Consider the following 20,628-nt stretch of genomic DNA (forward strand, 5'->3'; position numbering starts at 1 on the left):
ACCGGTGATAACGTGCGCATCCTCCTCACCGCCTTCTTGTCCATCATGAACAACTTGCCATCGGTCTTCCGCCCACCTCCCCGGACAAGATTACTGGGCGATGCGGTCGAAGCACCCGACCCTTGATTGTTGTTGTTGTTCATCGGTGTCTTCTCGATAAGAATTACCGCCGTTGCGGTTGCCTCCCACTCGATAGCTCGACCTCCCGGTTTGGCCATGATCCACCGGTCATTGCTTAAAAAGCTCTGCGCAGTCTCCGAAAGGATCCCGTGCGCTCGTGCACTCATGTCTCTTGTGGCCTACGCCACCACAACCAAAGCAGTCACTCCCACCTGTTGCTCACACTCCCACGACCTCGCCCAAAGGAAGTTCCAAAGACTAAACCCGCACCCGGAAGAAAATCCCTTAGATTGATTGTGGTTGCCTTTCTTGAAATTAGATTGGCCACCACCCTCGCTCTCCGACTTCCTCTTCTCTCCACCCGACCTCTCCCGAGCCATCTCCACTAGCCTCTCGCCTCCCCCACCCTCTCATATGCTTCCTTCACATCGCAAGGACTCCCACGGGTAACTTATCCATAATTTTCGTGGTTAGCCCTCTCTCAAACCTCAAAGCCGATTCTCCTCACTCAAACCCATGTCCTCAAAGATATCTGGATTTCTCATTGAACTGCCTGTAGTACTCAGCCACAGACATCTCAGCCGTCATCTTAAACTTGTCGAACTCCTCTCTCAACTTACTCCTCACATGTTCTGGTACGAACTCCTTCCTCACAGCCCTACGAAACTCCTCCCAAGGTATAGCAGGTAACCCCTGGTTGGTATATATCTCCTTGGCACTCACTTTCACCGAATCCCACCACTTGCCACCGCCTCCCTCGGATAGAATGCAGCTGATCCACTCTCATCTCATCAGACAAATGAACTAAATCCAAAAGATGTTCTCCATCTCCCTCAACCAACTATCAAGATGGTTAGGCTCCTCAACTCCCTTGTACTCCTTCAGGTTAAACCTCGCAATATAGAGGCTGACTTTAGCATGGTCAACCTCCTTCTCCTTACTCTTATCCTTGTCCTCATTCACTCTCTTCTTCGGGTCTCGGTAAGAGCGTCCTGGTGTTCCAACATCTTAACGATGTCATCCGTAGTCATAAGCTCCGCTCTCGCGTACAAAGCATTTCTCTTGGGCGGCATCTTGAAGCTATATAAGAAAGAGATAAACATAAACACGCGTACTAAACCTCAAAACACGAAAAACACGCTGCCTTAAACCTACTCGATCGAGTATCCAAACCCACTCGATCGAGTAACAGGCTACTCGATCGAGTGCCCCCATGTACTCGATCGAGTACCCAAACTCCAGAACCAAACAGACCTTCTGATCTCTAACCCACTCGATCGAGTATCTAGGCTACTCGATCGAGTGACCCCCTACTCGATCGAGTACCCCTAGTTACTCGATCGAGTGCCCCAAAACTCGATTCTGGACTCAAAATCGCCAAAAACCTACCCGATCGAGTCAGCCTCACTCGATCAAGTACCCCCAATACGTAAGAGCTACCCGCATATTACGTCGTATACTAACATGCTAACTTTATAAAATCACGTGCTATCAGAATACATATGCTACGCATCTATTATACTATCAACAAGATCAATTCATCATGCTATTAAAGCCACATTGTAAATCATTCAACATGTTATCATCTCACTAACATGTTCAACATATCATATCCTTTCACTTGCTCAACTTCCTATTTCAACACCAAACAATCAACACACTTCATCACTTTGTTGCACACGTTAATCAAACATACAGATGACTCGACAAACACTTTCCCCATGTGACCGGTTCAAAGTTGTAGGGCGACCCCCGCGACTTTAGGACGTCTCCCAAGCCTTTGCACTAGCTCCTACAACTTTTACCCCGGGTTCATTTTAATTGACTCCCTATGTTCATTAAGTTCATTGGTTACAGGTTTCAGGATCGTCGCTCTGATACCATTTGTAACACCCCATACTCCGAGTGCCTTACCAGACCACTCAGTGCGAAGACATCACCATCTCGGTTGCCCGAGGCATGATAATCAAATAGACAAAACAGAAACAACATTTATTATAAGTAGTTTAATGAATAAATACAATCCTCGAAACCAAACCGAAAGTACAATACATTATTCCAAACTATCCGCTTTCTCAATCGAAATGTAAATAAATGCTAAACTACAAATGGAAGACTCTATCGTCATGTCGTGGCCATCCCAAATATCCCAAAGATTATCTCTATACTGTTCAATATCCGCTCACCATCCTCGAATGGATCACCGCAGTTTTACAAAACAACACCGGGTCGCATTAATCACACAATCAATATAGATAACAACAATAAGACAAACAGACAAATTTAATCACGCACACACCCACATACACCACCAACTCCCATCATCTCAATACTCGACCGTCCACTGGACCCATACCTCCTGCCATGGGGGACCGCAGCCGTTCCCACCTAAGCCCCGCTCATCGTACGAGCGATAACCCTGCCCCATTAATGTGCACATCCCCTTTCGTGGCGGGTTCCACGAAGGGCGAAACTAGGGCGTGAGATCACTCCCGCAAGTGACCCCACTCAGCCGAGAACGCATCTCGAGAACCATCAACAAACACAACCACAATCACAAACACAATCACAATCATCATATCAAACAACTAACTACAGCACATCACCAATATCCCATTATGGGACTAATACTGAGTAGGAAATCCTACCTGGAAAGCACAACACGCAGACGGTGTCTACAACTGTCTCAAAACGCCTCTTCTACGAATTCTCCTCCTAACATATAACATATAAAGACTACCAATTACTTACTATTCATAAAACCCCCAAATCCCAAATTAGGGTTTGACCAAACCTAGCAAAACATTATATAAATTATATTAAAAGCTTATCCTCGACGCAAGGAATCCAACGACACGAACTACGATACGAACCGACCGTCGAACTCCGGAATTGTTAAGGATGCGATTAGGAAGATGACTGACTGCTTTCTCTCTTAAACAGGTTTTAGGTTTTGGTAAAAGTGAATTAAAACAACGACGATTAAGTTTAAATACCCTAATCGCATAATTAACAAAACCCGCGAAAAACTCCCCGTAAACTGGACACTCGATCGAGTACCCAAGGTACTCGATCGAGTACCCTACTCGATCGAGTGCCCCACTACTCGATCGAGTGCCCAACAGTCGAAACTATTTTATTCGCAACATACCCTTACTCGACAGAGTAAGGGCTACTCGATAGAGTACCCCAAGACCATAAATACGGAGTATTACGGTGTGTGTGTGTGACGATTCAAATTGCCTGTTGTCTTATTATTGATATATATATATATATATAAGTTGTGTGATTAGTATCGACCCGTTTAAATGTTTTAAAAATCGTGGTGATCCATTCGGGGTGGTGAGCGATTGTAAGCTTGCAGGTATATCTTGGATACGCGTGGGATCTAGGCTGGGATGGAGTCATCACATATCGAGTCTTTAGTCTTCCGCCGTGTTTATTAGAACATTCCTTTCGGTTGGTTTATAGTTTGAGGACAACAGTACTTTGCTTACGATTGGTTTTGTAATGTAATCACTTAAACTTATTTAATAAAGTATGTTTCTTCATTGTCTTATGATTATCATGCCTCGGGTAACCGAGATGGTGACATCCTCATACCTGAGTGGTCCTGGTAAGGCACTTGGAGTATGGGGGTGTTACAGTTAGAATGTTATATTTCCCGGTCAAACTATATAAGAATGTGAACTAAATTCTGACACAACACTACATGGCTAGGGCTGCTTATGACGCCCCCTCCCCTCCCATTGCAACAGTCTTGGCCCCCATCTTCTCATTTGAAACAAAATCTTTCATGTAGACCCCTATTTTTCTTCCATATTCACACACATTATCTAAAACAATCTCATCCCTTGAAAGATCGATCCTTGTCTCCGAAATTTATCTCAAATTTATCCAACCAAGTGAAAAACTAAGCCCCTACTTCTAGAAAAATCCACCATCCAAGGAAACTAACCCTTGCTCTCGACAATGTTATTTTTTTCGGAAAATAAAACCAATATGAAGTTTATATATATGATACTTGAGACTGAGAGTTTTGAGATTTTGTTCATTAATACCTGTTTGTTTTTCAATTGGTCAAGGAAAACAATAATATTTACTTTGCATAATTAACTCAATGATGCAACGAATCTCATTCTTTAGAATAACAGCCATAATTTAATCATTGTTAGGTCAAATGGTAGTTACGTAAAAACATTTATATATAGTTAAATATTATATCTCCCGGTCAAACTATAAACGTACCTTTGAATGTGAACCAAATTCAAACGCAATACTACATGGTTGGGGCTGCTTATGACACCCCCTATAACATTAGTCTTACCCCCCATCTTCTCATTTGAAACAAAATCCTTCACCCATATCCCTATTTTTCTTCCCTATTCACATACATGATCTAAAACAATCTCATCCCTTTAAAGATCGATCCTTGTCTTCGAAGCTTCTCTCAAATTTATCCAACCAAGTGAAAAACTAAACCCCTACTTCTAGAAAAATCCACAATCCAATGGAAACTAACCCTTACTCTCGACAATGTTTTTAGAATTAAGATTTTACTTTAATTTGGATTGATTGGGTCAAGATTAAATTTATCAGTATGATCTTTTGAGGTTTCTTGTTATTATTCATGTTACCTATTTATTATCAACCTCATTTCCACTCGAAACAACCTTTAGCCCACTACTTAATCCCTTCGGTTCACACATAAAACGGTCTAAAATGCAAAGCTTTCATCTCTCTCTTGAAAAGTCCGTCTAACTAACAAGAAACTAACCGCTACTTTCTGAACTTCATCATTTTTACATCCCGTAAAGATTAAGTTGAACATGACAAAAAAAAAAACGTAGAAACTTAGGTTTTATTTGATAACGACAGATTGGAATTTTTTTTTTAACATTTTGAGAGTTTTTACACTATTTAAATAAGAAATGTGCTATTTTGGGTGTTGATCATCGACATATTGAAATAGTAGATTGTGGTGTAATTTACTGTTTTAGATTATGACCTTTAATTAGTATATTATAAGAAAATAAAAATTGAGTTTTTTTTTATCTCTGAGGAAATTAAGGATCAAACTTTATATTTATCATATTTATAATTAATATTCTTCACTTAAAATATATAAATTTAAGCAAGTTCAAATAAGTTAGCTAAAAGTTATAAATTACAAATTGTACGAAGCAGTATAATCATTTTTTTATTAATATGAAATAAATGTCATAAACTTCATGAGAAAATTAATATGGTAGAGAACTATAGAATAGTTAGCAAGTACGTGACCCCCTTTTAGGTTTAAATTTTTTTCATTTATTTTTATTTTTTGCCTAAAGGTGGTTAAGGCATCGTATTATGCATGATGAATATGTCTCACCCTTCCCCAACTCGTATCTCTCCCTAAATTATAGTGATGATGTGCTCAATTTACACACACAAAAAAAATATTATAGCATCAACAATAATTAGTTTGCTCCATATAATTGAATAGTACCGTTTTTTATGCATGAAAATTTGTTAGAATAAAAGCTTGAGACAGACGTTCTTCACTATGTTAGGGAAAGACTACTCATACCCTTTTATGTGTTTTTCATGACTTTTTTTTAATGTTAATCGTTGCGTGAATTGAATCTTAACCTTATACATATTTCTATAATAAGTGTATCTAATTTACCTTCAAGCCTCATTCAAATCTATTTTATTACTCGTGGTACCATTTTTACTTTAAATTGTAAAACAATCGCATAATAAAGTTTTTCAAAACATTTACATTCATTTATCATAATATGATATTTCGATTCACAAATTAGTAGCAACTTTCTTTATCTTTTACTACTCCTTGAAAAATAGATATCAAACTTTGTACTTATCAATAATTTGTGAATACCTTATTTAAATTTTGATTAATATACTTTTATATAATGACAAATGAATGTAAATAATATAATAATAAAAAATTATCAATAGAAGTTGAAGTGTATTGTGAGGGAAATAACTTTAAATTAGTAGGAGACATACATATGACATTTGAAAAATAAACTTCGTATTATTTATAATTAAATATGATATTAGTAATAACAAAAGACATAGAGGCATATTTCAGCGTTCATTTTACTCTTTACATGAGTAAATTCCATGTAGTACATATTATGCATGCACATTTGTCATAATCCAGTTCGGCCTAAGGCCTTTTAGCCTCATAATACCTCATTTTTTTAATCGGAAGTTGTTATAAAATTGGATATTATAAATATATCAAAGGTTTTTTTCCCTTCTAATTTAATAAAAACTGACCAAATACTAGTGAATAATTTTTTAATATTAATAAATTATCGATAATTAATTTATTTCATGTTTCTAATAATAAATTGTAAAATAATTAATTAATTCTCATTTCTAATAGGAAAATCATATTCCTAATTATAATAGAAAAATTTTAAACAACTATTATCTCCTAATTCTAATAGTATAATTAGGAAAAAAAACTTAATAAATTGGTAATTTATTTCCTATTTCTAATAGGAAAATTGTAAAATATTAATTAATTTGTATTTCTAATAGGAAAATTATATTCTTAATTATAATAGAAAAATAGTAAATAATTAATTTCCCAATTCTAATGCTAATAGTATAATTAGAAAAAAAAGCCTCTCCTTTAGTTATATATATTGATGATTATGCTAGGCCACCACTCGCTAGTGGTGAACAAATATAGTTTTTTAGGTATACGATTTTAAAAATCCTAAAAGTCGTATGAATCCAGCTCAGTTTAATAGGTTATACGATTTACAATTACCGGTTAAATTGAGGATGCGATTTCTCGGTTGTATTTTACGGTTTTCTACCTTGTGATTACTTGTTTTTTTTTAAAGAAAAATAAACCCATTATTGATTTTGTCCTACTTGAATCCAATAAAATCTTTAAAAAAACCATATTACGTTTACAATTTACAATGACACTGCTAGACCTATTATTTATTCATAAAAAATATTTAATATTATAATTTAAATATTTATATGGTCTAAATATCACTTAATCAACTTTTTTTACCAATTTGTCACAAATCCAAACTTTTTCTTACCAATTTGTCTCACTTCGTACTTTTTTTTTTTTTTTTTTTTTTACCAATTTGTCCAACATACCTTACTTTTTTTTTCACCAATTTGGTAGATTGGTGACCAAATATCTCACACATGAGAACACCAGACATACACAGAAATCTTAATTCCAATAAACGTTGCACTCTATAGTCTATACTTCAAAATAATCGTTTTACACAATTTATTTCATTTAACCATGCAACATCGAACCAGTCACTAATTGAGTGCAAACTAACCACACTTGGAGAGGTCCAAGTTATCCTCAATCCTCACAAAGAGATGTCATAAGTTCTCGAGGTGATCTCCAGATTGGGAGATCAATAAATTGTTGCTTAGCCTTCTCCTCATGGACACTACACAAGGATTCTGCTACCTCGCAAAGCTGTGAGAAGTCACGGATTATTGCTTCTTGTGCTTCTACCTGAAATGTATATGATTCAATATCAACAAACAAGACGCATAAATTTTGAAGCATTTGCAAACCAACTAGCGAAACCAAACCATCTAGCATGAAAATAATATCATCATACCTCCACCCAGACTGATATACCCATCAAAGCTATGAAAAACTTATCAAGAAATATGAGTCCATCCAATTTAACTTATAACTACCTACTTATCAGGATATTGAGTTAATCTCATTAGTCTTATCATATGACGGCTTGTGATAACATCAAATCACACCTAATTAGCTTTCAGATCGATTAGATTTACATTAGCCAAATACCGAAGTTTATCATGCATGTTGCCTGAGACAAGAAGTTCACAGCCTTGATAGTATTCTATATGCAACAATTGCTACTACATTAGGATCGGCTGAATTTTCAAGTTTATGACACACGTTTTATGTCATGTGCCAAAACCACAAATGCAGCGAATGAATTAAGAAGATCATCATCAGAGCCTTAATCCCAAAATGATTTGAGGTCGGATGAAATGAATCATTCTTTAGAGCCATCATTGAATGGTCACATACCTCAAAACGAAATAAAAACATTAAGGCAAATCACATTTACCAACATAAACACGGAAGTAAAGCAGCATTCAAATTAATCCCCATTATAGCAGCATTTAAACAGAAGTATAACAGAATTCCGAGCTCGAAAACAGTTGCTTTTATTCAATGTTGGTAATTAACAGAAGCCACGATAGTTGCTACTATAACAGAACACACTATTTTTGACTCACTTGGCTTGAAAGAATTAGTGTGGTTGGCATCTCAGAAGATAGAGTAAGAATGATCAAACACGCCAAACAATGTAGGTAAGAATGAGTCATAGGGCATTCTAATACAGAGAAAATGCATACTAGAGCTAAAAGCACGACAACCAATGACGCGGTTAGTTTAGTGCAAGAAGTTCTAAATTCCTGATCTGCTGGATATATCTCTTAATAATCAACATTTCACATCTCACATAAGAGAACAAATCAAAAGGAATTTAGGAAGATATCGTTTGAATATGCATATTTATATTAGTTGTAAGTTCTGACACTGAGTATAAGCTAAAAATAGGGAATAAAAAGTAAAGAGGGAATAAAAGGTGAGGCACACACCATTGTTCGTGTAATTTTAAAAATTAGCAATTAAGGATTGAGCGGCTATGTAGAGAAATGGCTGTATACATGGGAGTGGAAATTGCAACCAACAATTATGATACTCCTAAGGCATTGCAGACGATTATGGCGATTGTGAATTAAATGTTAATTGAGTTCAAAAGTCCTCAATGTGATATGGTTCAAAACTGAACTGCTCTGTTGGTCAATCGTAATGCGCAACTGAATAAGCAAGCTTTTCAGCAGACAGCCAAAACCTAAAACTGCAAAGGAGTATTAAACATGATATGAAGCCGGTAATATCGTGATCCTAAGAAGATCAATCTCTGCATTTTAGCAATTTAACTAATACAGTTAACACTTTTGTAGGGCTATAGAGAGTAACTGATGCTGGAGCAATGAGCAATGAATTACATGGAAATGACGAATAGGATTTGATTTTGGCTTTCCAATGGCTACTCTTTGAGGTCCATCAGATAGATAAACAAGGGAAGGAGTTACAATTCCAAAAAATCAGCACACAGATACATCTGCGACATTAAATGCTGTATTCTTATGTTACCTTTGTGATGGGCGATTTTATTGCATTCTAGAGAGTCAAGTGCAGAGAATGGCAAGGGGTTCAATTCATGAATTCCCATTTCCCAAGAAGTTAATCTATTCATTTAGTCATATTATCAGATTAGCTTTCCTCTATATAAAGGAGATTGTACATAACATTTTTCACACACAACTCAGAAATGCAAAACCAAGTAAACTGAGAAGTTCTCTCAACTTTGAACTCTGAGCGTTCTTATCTAGGAACGTTTTGTAGCTAATTTATATCCATTTTTACCTTACATTTTCCACTGCAAATTAAACTCTAAATCACCAAAATATTTTCATGTTTACTTCCTTGAAACAAATTTCAAGTTGAACTGAGTGTGTTTTCTCAGGTTGTTGCCACTATAGCAAGCACATTCACCTGAACAACACTAACTAACCCCCTTAGTTTTAAGACCAATATTCCATGAATATTAGCTCATTAATTTGATGTTAATTACATACAGGCTATCTCTGATACCCAATGTTCTAAAATCTGTAATAGGTTTGTATTAGACTTCTCTGTTATCTTTCAAGTTAATAGAGAAGCATCATTAGTGGAACCCAGCTTGGGCTCTAATACAAAATTTTGAATCAAAGTAAATACTGTATTTGGTATTCGGTTAATCAAGTGATGGTTGGAAGAAAACTCCATCCGCCTTTTCAAATATAAAGATAGAGAAAGGGTAGTTAAATTTCGGGATATTGAGTTTTGAAAAGAGTTAAAGTTGTTGTTTTGGTGGTAGTATTTGCATTTTAACTTTGTCTCCCAGGTTAAAGGCCTAGTATGAGCATATAACTATTGACGAGAGCTCGTATTAGGTCTTGTATTCTGCAGAGACTTGATACTCCAACTGCGGTCAGCGTCATTACAAAAAGAAAAGGGGGCATTAAACCATTTGCACTGATAATTTGCAAAGTGTAATCGTTCCATGCATTTGAAATGAAATTAATAGAGCAAGCAACAACAACAATAATAATAATAATTAAACAAAAAGGGGAATTGAATTGAGAAGGAAGTAACCTGGGAGAAAAGGTGAGAGAGGAAGAAGGAAGATTGGGAAGGAAACCCTAGAATGGAATGGTGTTGTTGGTTGATATTGGAAGGTTGATTGAGATGTTGATGTTGTTGTTGCATAGAGATTAAGGTGTTGTCCAAATGTTGCCATACACCAATTTCATGTTTGCATTTGTCTTTGAGTTTAACAAGTGCTATGCGTCTTCTCTTCTTCTTTCTCTCCTTCAATTCAACTACTGCTGCTGCTGCTGCCGCCACCTCCTCCTCCGCCGCCGTTGGATCTGCTGTTTTTCCACCACCGATTATTCTACTCCTCTTTTTCCGCTGGTATACGAAACCCTCGTCGTTAACCATTTCCCATTCTGACCCCATATCTTCCTTCGCCAACCCAACCCCTCCAACAAACTGCTGCTACTTTCTCTAATTATCTACTCCAATGCGCCTCCCAATTTCTAATATTTTAACCACTCCATTTGGTAAAACTAACTGAAAACGTAGCTGAAACCTAAAAAGCTAGCTGAAAACTGAAAAGTTAACTGAAAACTGAAAAGGTAGCTGAAAATTAGGAACTGATAAGGTGGGAAGATGGATACACATTGTAAACTAGGTTAGATTAGTTTAGGGTTAGATTAGTCATTTTACATATATAGTTAATTAATTAACTACACTTAGTTAACATTATTTATGGTTATTTTTGTTATATTTGATTTAGTTTTCCAAATTTCCAATTTAGTTTTCTAAATTTCCGTCAACATTATGTGGATTTCTTCACCATTATTTTAAGTGCATAATTTTTCGAAAAACCCCTAATTATTTAAATCCTAATTATTATCCGAATAATCAATTCGTAATTGAATTCGATACATAAAATTGATTAATATTCCATATACAATAATCAAAATCGTTCATGCAATTAAATACCATCCCAAATTCAATTCGTGAATTTTTTGTACTTGAATGCGATTTTTTTTTTCCAGAATAATTAATGATGAACCCTAATTCGTCAATAGGTGCATAATTTAGCCCTAATTCGATTAATCAAATGATTATGAACCGTAATTAAATTCGTGAAATTGATCTAGTATGTAATTCGATTTTTGTTATCGTGAAGTATTGATGAACCTTAATTCGTGCAATTTGGGGGAAAAAAGGGGAAAATAAAATACAAAAACCAAAAATGTTGTTAATAAGAATCAAACATGCGATGCATTATGCATTAGAAGGGTGTTTAACCATTTAAGCAAGGGGTATCAGCACATCCAATAGTCAATTTAATTTCATTATATAGTGTTAAATAATCTTAATTAATAAAATAGTCAAACTTTCCTATTATATTGCCCTAAATTTCGCCTTTTATTGTTTCCTTTATTGTTTTATTTTCATATTAGATTTTTTTGGTAACTAAATGATTTTAAGAATCTTTTATTTGATACAATTAAATTTATTTATTTAAATTGATTCTTAAATCATACGAGTATAATTTTAAATACCGTTTTCTAAATCATATCTTTTTGTTGAGATTTAACGTTGAAGTGTTAACGGAAAAACAAAGAGATACTATATTTTTTTAAGAAAAAAACAAGCATTAGTTATTGAAGATGGATTTTTATCTTAATTTGCCTTGGGAAGACGATCTTGTTGATCTTAATTTGCCTTGGGAAGACGATCTTGACAATATCAGTTTAGAAGATGTTCATAATAACGTGGAAGTTCAACAGGACGGGGATGATCAAGAGGACGTTGTTAATAACGTGGAAGTTCAACTGGACGGGGATGATCAAGAGGAGGTTGTTAGCTTTGACAACTTTAGCATAGATGATTTGTTATATGATGACGGTGTTGATGGTGAACCTGTCAACATTGGAGGTGACGACAACCATGAGGATGACGTCAACGATGAGGGTGACGACAACCATGAGGATGACGTCAACGATGAGGGTGTCGGCAACGATGATACTGTCGTCGAAAATGAGGTTGTTGTAGATGACTTGCATGAACCTCCTGTTGTTGAAGGGGGGTATGTGCAGAAGGTCGCTAAGTTCCTAAAAAGCGGATACACCGACAATGTTAAACTTAACCCTCCGACACAAGGAATGCATTTTGTAAATGGTGATGAGCTTGGTGCATATTGTTACCAATATGCCTATAATCAAGGCTTTCAATTTTATATTAGGACTAGCAAACTACTGGATTACTATTCAGGAAAAGAGGTAAAGCGATATGGTGTGGGAAAGAGCGAGCCTCGTTTCTACATTTATAAACGAGTCAGATTATGTTGCACAAGGGCGGCTAAACCAAGGAAAAAGAACATTGGCGTTTCCTCATTTAAGCTATGCGAATGTGTCACAGAAGCCACTTTACTAGATGATTTCATGGTCATCAAGTATGCTAGATTGGACCACAATCATGATGATCTCAATCCTGCAAAGAGTCGACATATGGTCGAATACAGGGTATGGGATGAATATTTTAAGAGACGAGCCTAGATGAATGATGAAGCCGGTATCCCAATTGCTAAAAACTTTAACACCTTGGTCAGAGAAGTTGGTGGTCACGCGAATTTAACAGTTATTGAGCGTGATTTGAGGAACATGCTCAATCAAGAACGACGACGCAGTTGAATTCAAGGTGATGCTAATGCTCTTGAAGAAAGATTTATTAAGCTGAAAGAAGTCGATCCCGATTTTTACTATGCAATCCAGACGGATCAAAAAGGGATGTTGGTTAATGTATTTTGGGCCGATGGACGTTGCAGGGCTATGGCAAAGATATTTGGTGATGTGATTTCTTATGACGCTACGTTCCTTTGTAACATGTAACATTATTATCTTGAGTTAAATAATAAAATTTTAGTCATTCATGAGAACCCTAATATATTACGGTTTTTTCTTATTGAATTGGAGTTTTCTTTTTTTTTTTTTAAAAAAAAAAATCAAGTTTATTATGTATTTATCAATCATGTAAAATTGAATTAATGTACTACGATTTGAGTCGAAGTATTATAGCTTAAATCGATTGCTGTTCTGGTTTGCAATTATCGATCCTTGATTGCTGTTTTGGTAGGAGAACCGTGCTTAGGTTAAAATACGATTTCAATTTACATTAAAATGCTTATACTTATGTTTAAATTGCAGGTACAAAATGCTGTTTACTCCGTTTGTTGGTGTAAATCATCACGGTAGTACTGTTGTACTTGCATCCGCTTTGATTTCACACGAGGACGCCGCAAGCTTTACTTGGGTGTTTAGGAGATGGTTAGACTGTATGGATAGAGCTCATTCAGTTATAATCACCGATCAGTGTAGGGGGATTGGTTTGGTTGTGAAGACCTTATTTACTAATACGCCACACCGTTTGTGTCTGTGACACATAATGTGAAATGGTTTTAAGAATTTGGGGAACTTTTCTAGGTTCCGTGAAATTCAGGCTGACCTAAGGGATGTGGTTTATGAGAGTAAGGACATCGATGATTTTGAGGCATCTTGGCAATTTTTTTCGATAAATATGGGATACGACGGCATAGTTGGATCAAGGAGATGTATGAAAAAAGGGAGTCATGGGTTCCGTTGTATTGGAGGCACATGTTTTGCGCAGGTATGTCATCCACACAAAGAAGTGAGCAGACGAACATATTCTTCAAGAATTATGTTAATCCGCAAACAACTTTGTTCGCATTCCTTGGCAACTACTAAAATGCCCTACGAGTCAAGGTCGAGGAGGAAGAACGATTAAACTTTGCTTGCACCAATAAACCGTCTTTGTACGATAAGAGTGTCATCCTTGAGGAAGTCTTCCAAAGAGCTTATTCTAATAAGATGTTCGCGAAGGTTAAAAAAGAGGTGTATGCCCTTATACACATTAATGCTTCTAATGAAATGAATATCGGTCAATTCTCTTCTTTTGTTGTAACCGAGGAGGTGAAACATCCGTTTTGGGCTCCACGGGATAAGAACTACAATGTCACAATCAACACGGATACAGGTGAGTATAATTATAGTTGTCAACGTTTTGAATTCCGAGGAATATTATGTAGGCATATTATCCGTGCTATGTTGCTGAAGAAAGTGCAGTTAATTCCTGATAAGTACATTTTGACTCGGTTTCGAAAGGATTTGGTTAGAGGTTATGACCATCTTCAGGTCGGCTACCACACACCAGGAGAGTCGGAACGCCTTAAGCGTTCACTTGGGGTGACATTGAGGAACGACTACATATTTAGGCTAGCATTACAATCCGATGATGCTTTCGCCATATATGATAGAGATACATCAAAGATGGTGAAAGAAATGGAAGCAACAGTTGGCATTCAGACCCTCAACGACATGGGTGCAGGTTGCGAAGTTAATCGGTTATGGGGGAAAAGGAGACTACAACGAAAGGAAGACATTCAACGTCACATGGTCAGAAATGTGACTCCACATACAGAAGGCGGCTTGCAAGACCCCGTTGATAAGAGAGGAACGAGTAGAGCTCCTAGGCCTAGATAAATTACAGTTAAGAGGGCTTTAAACGTCGACGAGGCAGGTCCTTCGCAACCTACGCCGAGAAGGAGGAGGGTTACTAGAAGCACAACTCGTGACACGCAGTAGATGAATCTTTAATTAAGTTTTGAGACGATTTTATTTCAATTGTTTTTTGTCAATTTTATTGAATTGATTTGGTTTATTCGAATTATAGACAATGTTAATTTAATCCTATTTGCAATTTATTCGAATTGATCAACTTTATGTTAGTTTAGTCGAATTATGTTAGTTTATTAATCAGTTTCGTCCAATTGTTCTAAAATTTTTCCAATTTGTCTATGAGGAAGTCCAATTGCATAATAGTTAGTCCAATTTTTTTGTCCATCATAGTTCAATGAAATTTGTAAACTAAACGAGTATTAGTCCAATTGAAATCGTATCCCTATAAACATTAATTTATGGGCATAATCCCGCTTCGTGTAACCAAAAAAAAAAATTAAAAATTAAAACATATTTTGTGCGCCTTCCAAGTTATCACAATCCGATTAGATTACCATAGGAATTTCGATCATCTGATTACAAGTGATCCCAAAACCATACGACGTACAACCGACATAATTTTATAGTCCGATTACATAATACAAACATCAGACTTGACTAGACGATTACAACCGACATATTTTACAATAGGGGAGGAAAATCAAACATCAACATAGTATGATAATAATCCGATAACATATTTCACAATATGATTAACTAGTTAATTTACATTAATATAGAAGATGACCGATTAGAAAATCAAGACGACAACTTAAGGGCAATATTTTGCCCCTTCACCGTATTTTTCCTAGGCTTTTTTCTGCTCCGCTTCAACACTTTTCCTGCTCTGAGCCCATCCATACGCCCACAACTTACAAGTACGGGTCATATGTATTCTCTGCCACGAACCACTCCTAGGAAAGATGTACATGGACATGAGGTCCATGCACGCGGCAACCTGAAAGGCGGATGAACTTTCATCCGTACCTTCAATGGTTGGTGCTTCGGTCATATCTCTAATAACACCGGGTATTGGATAAACTCTTCTGGGGATTGTTGCCACCATCGCCAATCGGGGTCACGATCATCTTCCATAGGTTTTTTTTTTCAAAGAAAGAAGGGAAGTTGAAGTGGTAGAAGATAGAGATTATGGATGGAGATTAATAATTGATGAAGGGTAGGTTGGGTTTTGTGTTTAATGAATGAGAGGTTACATACATTTATAGGCAATAATAATTGTGTAAGTTGTCTAGTGACTTCTAATGTCGTGTTAGTAAACAGATTTGCAAACAGGTTAAAGTAAAAAATGGGTTAAAAACCGGGTTTCAATAATGTGATTTTAATTAGTTTTGAAGTTCATACAAACTATTAAAAATTTTCGACATATTTCGTAAAAATTAATAGAAGTCGAATTTTGTCAAACGTCGTCAAAATGATGGTTAGTTAAAATCGGTTAATAACCTTAGACGAATTTTATGTTAATTTAAGTCCTTAATATAAACGAGTTACTTGAATTGGTAAAACTTAGTCGAATCGGTAAAACCGGTTTTTCGAGTTAATCGAATTTGCAAATTCGTAAAACTAAGACTATTTTGCATGCAAAATGACTTTATCCATCTCCTTACTCAACCTTTTGACATATGACAACACCAAAAAATTTATGATGACTTACCATTGATTAATGAAATCATGATTACTTTCATTGTGTTACGGATTTTATTATTTTCGTAAACTCGAATCACATTACGAATGAACCAATTAACGAATTATGCAATACACTAAATTAAACGAATTTGATTTATTAAAAACTGGAAAGCAACCCTAATTTAGAATACCAATATTTCATCTAAGGAAATCAGAATAATTACCATTAAACTAAAGCTTACAATATGGAAAATTATACAATTATGGTCAAATTGAAAACGGAAATTAAAGATCGATTAAAACGATTACAATAACGATGATCAAATCGGTATACATAAAATCATCAAGCCGACTGTCATGATCAAAAACTGATCGAGATTAGGTTATATCATAAAAACGAAACCACTATTTACGGTATCAAGGATAAGCGATTATAAGACAGAAATTAAAGAAGCAAGCAATTGAAGAAATTATAAGAAATTATAACATCATCTGATTATAATAAGTAATTTACATTAACTAGATGAGTTACCATCTGATTACAATAATCCGATTACAACATCTAGTAAAAACTAATCTTCATCACAACTATCCGATTACAACATCTACTAAAAACGGGGTGCATGCAACCCGTAAACAAAAAACAACAGGCTTTACCATGTTGCATGAACCATCTTCATCATCAAAAGAACTATCATAATCAAACCCAACCCGATCAACCAAACCAAATACGATATTTATACATAAAACGTCATTAACCATACATGCATCTACTGAAAATTAAAAACATAATTCACTACTACACACACCTTACTTTGCCCACGCTTTATTGGGCTATTTTAAGCGTCGCCATTTTATTTCTCGACGCTTTTAGAAACGTGGTTTTTTGGGGCGTCAGGAAATTTTGACGGTTTTTAGCGTCAACCTTGTAGACGCTTTTATGTGTTGAGAGCAGCGACACTTTAAGCGTCAAAGTTTATCTACACTTTTTCGCGTCGAAAATTTGAATTTCTCTACGCTTTTTCCTGTCACTAGACAAATTCACTAATACTATCTTCGTCAATACGATTTGAATTAAATCATATAAATTACCAGCTAATGACATCATAAATTAAAGGGGTCTTTTGCCAAAATAGCCATTTGGCCGAAACTATTTACCATAATGACCATATGTCCATTATATTTCCCAAAATAGCCATACAACATTGTAAATGACTATCTAAACTTAATTTTAAAAATTATTTAAGTTTATCATGATATAGGAATAATTTAAGTTAGAAAAAAGGAGGAAACTTTTATAATCTTTTTACAATTTCAAAATATCTATAAAATTTTCATTAAAAGCTATAAAATTAAAAATGCGCTTTCATTGTTGATAGGGCATTGACAATGATAAAGAAAATTGCATGTTCTTTTATTTTTTAAAAACTGCGTGTTGTTTCTTTTTTTTCCACACGATATTTTTTATGAAAGTATTTGTAAATCTACATGTTCATTTGAAACTTAAACAAAAATCATAGGTCTTCACTCAAAAGTTAAAAATAGATCCATAGGCCAATAGATTAAATATTTTTCTTAATTTTATGAAAATATTATTGAAATATTACTATTTTGTTGATTTTGTTGATTTTTTTTTCATAGTTTTTGTATATATTTGTACTATTTTGGGGGAATATAATAAAATTAAAAAACCTTATAGTTTAGCTTTTTATGGCAACTTTATTAATTTACATGGTCATTTTGGTAATTAGATTTATAAAATGGTCACTTTGGTAATTAGATTTATGAAATAGTCATTTTGGAAAATAGTTTGAGTTAAATGGCTATTTGGGCAAAAAACCCAAATTAAAGTGTGTATAAAAAACATTAATTTGACTAGAACCAAAACAAAATTTTATACCATAAATTAAAATTGCAATTATCAAATTACATGCTTTCAAAATTCAAAAAAAAAATAAAAAAAAATATCGTAATTATTTCATCCGAACAATAAAAATAAGAAATATCCCTATTAATGCTTTTACGCAAAAATAATAAATTGTTTCGAAACGATTAGATTTAAGCCAAAAGGTGCAACTAATCTACTCCAGAAAAAGAATTCAAGATTTGGTCCTTCTATCCGGATGCACCGCCACCATTAGTTGAGTCTGATATCTACATGCAAGGAAATTAAATATCATTAACAAGGCAATCAAGTAGGAAGTTGTGCTACTAATAACAAAAAGAAATCAAAATACTACATACTTAAGAAACCATATATAAAAAAAAAATGATTACATGAACCTTAATGAACACTTAACAGCGCTAGCACTTACCTTACACTAACCGCTACAGTTGCTAGCTATTTATTACATGCCAAATATGCTACTCCCTAAGCTCCGACTATGATACTTACCATTTTCATATAAAGACTGGCCGACTGGGTTCACGTTGTTCTTAGTTTCTTACTATTTTCATTCTTATCACCCTTGTTCACTTAAATATCCGGATGATAAAAATCAAGCAGTTTGGGGGGGGGGTAACACTCGGTAATATACTCAAGAATCGTCATATCTACAAAAAGTAGACACACCTAAAACTCCGACAGAGACCAAAACCAATGCTACGACATTTCTAGGTTTCAATTACCTCCACAAGTACTCAAGTCTACTCCAAAATACCAACTCATAGTCATTTGCACACGCCTTTGTGGCTATATTGATCAATATACCACAACACTCCAAACAACAGAAATACTAACTAACAGTCATTTGCACACGCCTTTGTGGCTAAATGATCAATATACCTCCACACTCCAAACAACAAAAATAAGCAGTACTTTACATCTCAATTCTTAACACAATACTAACAGTAATCAGGGGATTCCCTAGTGGAAACCAACAAAGTTTTACACCTAAATACAACAATTTACACATTGGTCACAAATTCTTACTTGTGAATTATGACGGTCACAAGTTTATGGCGTCTCACAACTATTTTAAATAACGTTAAGAATGAAAGGGGTTGCGGGCAACAACTAACCCTAAGGCATATAACCGAGCATCATTCCTATAGAACCATTCAGCATAGACAAAACTACCAAACTGAATCATACTACGATTCAGTACTATATTAAATTTAAAGACAACATAAATATAAAAATACCTTTGAGTTCAAGGATGATTTTACAAGTTGGGCTATCTCGGGCGACGACATTCCCGAACTCATACCTTCCAAGATTTTATACAAGATGCTATTCGTCTCATTCAACTTGGTTTGCAGCTCTTCTTTGTCCTTAGTCAAACTTAGAATAGACTTTTCCATATTTTGCACCTTTTCCACATGCTTGAGTTCCAAAGAACTACTATCTCCAGATTTAAAAGTCTCTTTCCTTAAAATACCGTGCACCGCAAATACATCACTTCCTTTCACGCCGAAACCATAGCCTAACTGGCGTTTAGGGATATCTTTCCCATACATTAGTTTACTGAAAGCTTCATTTTGGATTTGCGCTTTGGGCTTGGTAGGATTGGTTGCAAGTTTAGATTGAACATAAGTATCAGCATCCAACTGCACACATTAAAAAAAATGCTTAGTATGTGTCAATTTACAAGAAATTTTAGAGTACATCAAACATTTTTATTATATATGAGTACCACAAATTCTTCCGTTATTGTATCTTTCACATATGACCCATCTTTCCTCTTATGAGTTTGCTTGAAAACCTCCAATTCAGTTGGTTCCCTTTTGTTCTTTTCTTCCTGTGAGTCATCAGTGAGTAATTAACTTATACACCTAAGCTTGTATTTAATTCTAAATAAATGTAAAGATGGTGGTAATCATCAATAAAGGATAAAATATTTACAAACTCCGCCCGTATATTAGCATAGCTTATTGAACCGGTTGTGTGAACATGATTTTGTGATGCACGGGCCTCTTTTCCGCATTCAGAAAATTTCTGCATTAAATAAAATAGACATTACATAGAGTGCTGACATAATGAAAAAATAGTGAAGATAATAAAAGCAACTATTTAATTTTGGGCAAATACCTTTCCCTTGTCAGAATACCAATAATCCACTAAATGAATCCAACTATCAAGAGGGACCCCTCCTGGTTTAGTTTGATAGA

General features: G+C 35.2%; 1 protein-coding gene and 1 long non-coding RNA gene across 2 annotated transcripts; one reads left to right on the forward strand and one right to left on the reverse strand.

The window, feature by feature from the left end:
* Nucleotides 1-7,219: 7,219 nt before the first annotated feature.
* LOC141634165 (uncharacterized) lies at nt 7,220-10,903 on the forward strand. The gene is made up of 2 exons (XR_012538922.1): nt 7,220-8,481; nt 8,662-10,903. It is a non-coding gene; the product is annotated as an uncharacterized LOC141634165 (long non-coding RNA).
* On the reverse strand, nt 7,340-10,831 carry LOC141634164 (uncharacterized). Its single transcript, XM_074446437.1, has 2 exons — nt 10,379-10,831; nt 7,340-7,639 (listed from the first exon to the last, which is right to left on the reverse strand). Exons 1-2 carry the CDS (start codon nt 10,742-10,744, stop codon nt 7,481-7,483), a joined length of 525 nt encoding a protein of 174 aa, XP_074302538.1. The 5' UTR covers nt 10,745-10,831; the 3' UTR covers nt 7,340-7,480.
* Nucleotides 10,904-20,628: the final 9,725 nt, after the last annotated feature.

The sequence above is a fragment of the Silene latifolia genome, chromosome Y, assembly GCF_048544455.1.
Source record: "Silene latifolia isolate original U9 population chromosome Y, ASM4854445v1, whole genome shotgun sequence".
Taxonomy (NCBI): domain Eukaryota; kingdom Viridiplantae; phylum Streptophyta; class Magnoliopsida; order Caryophyllales; family Caryophyllaceae; genus Silene; species Silene latifolia.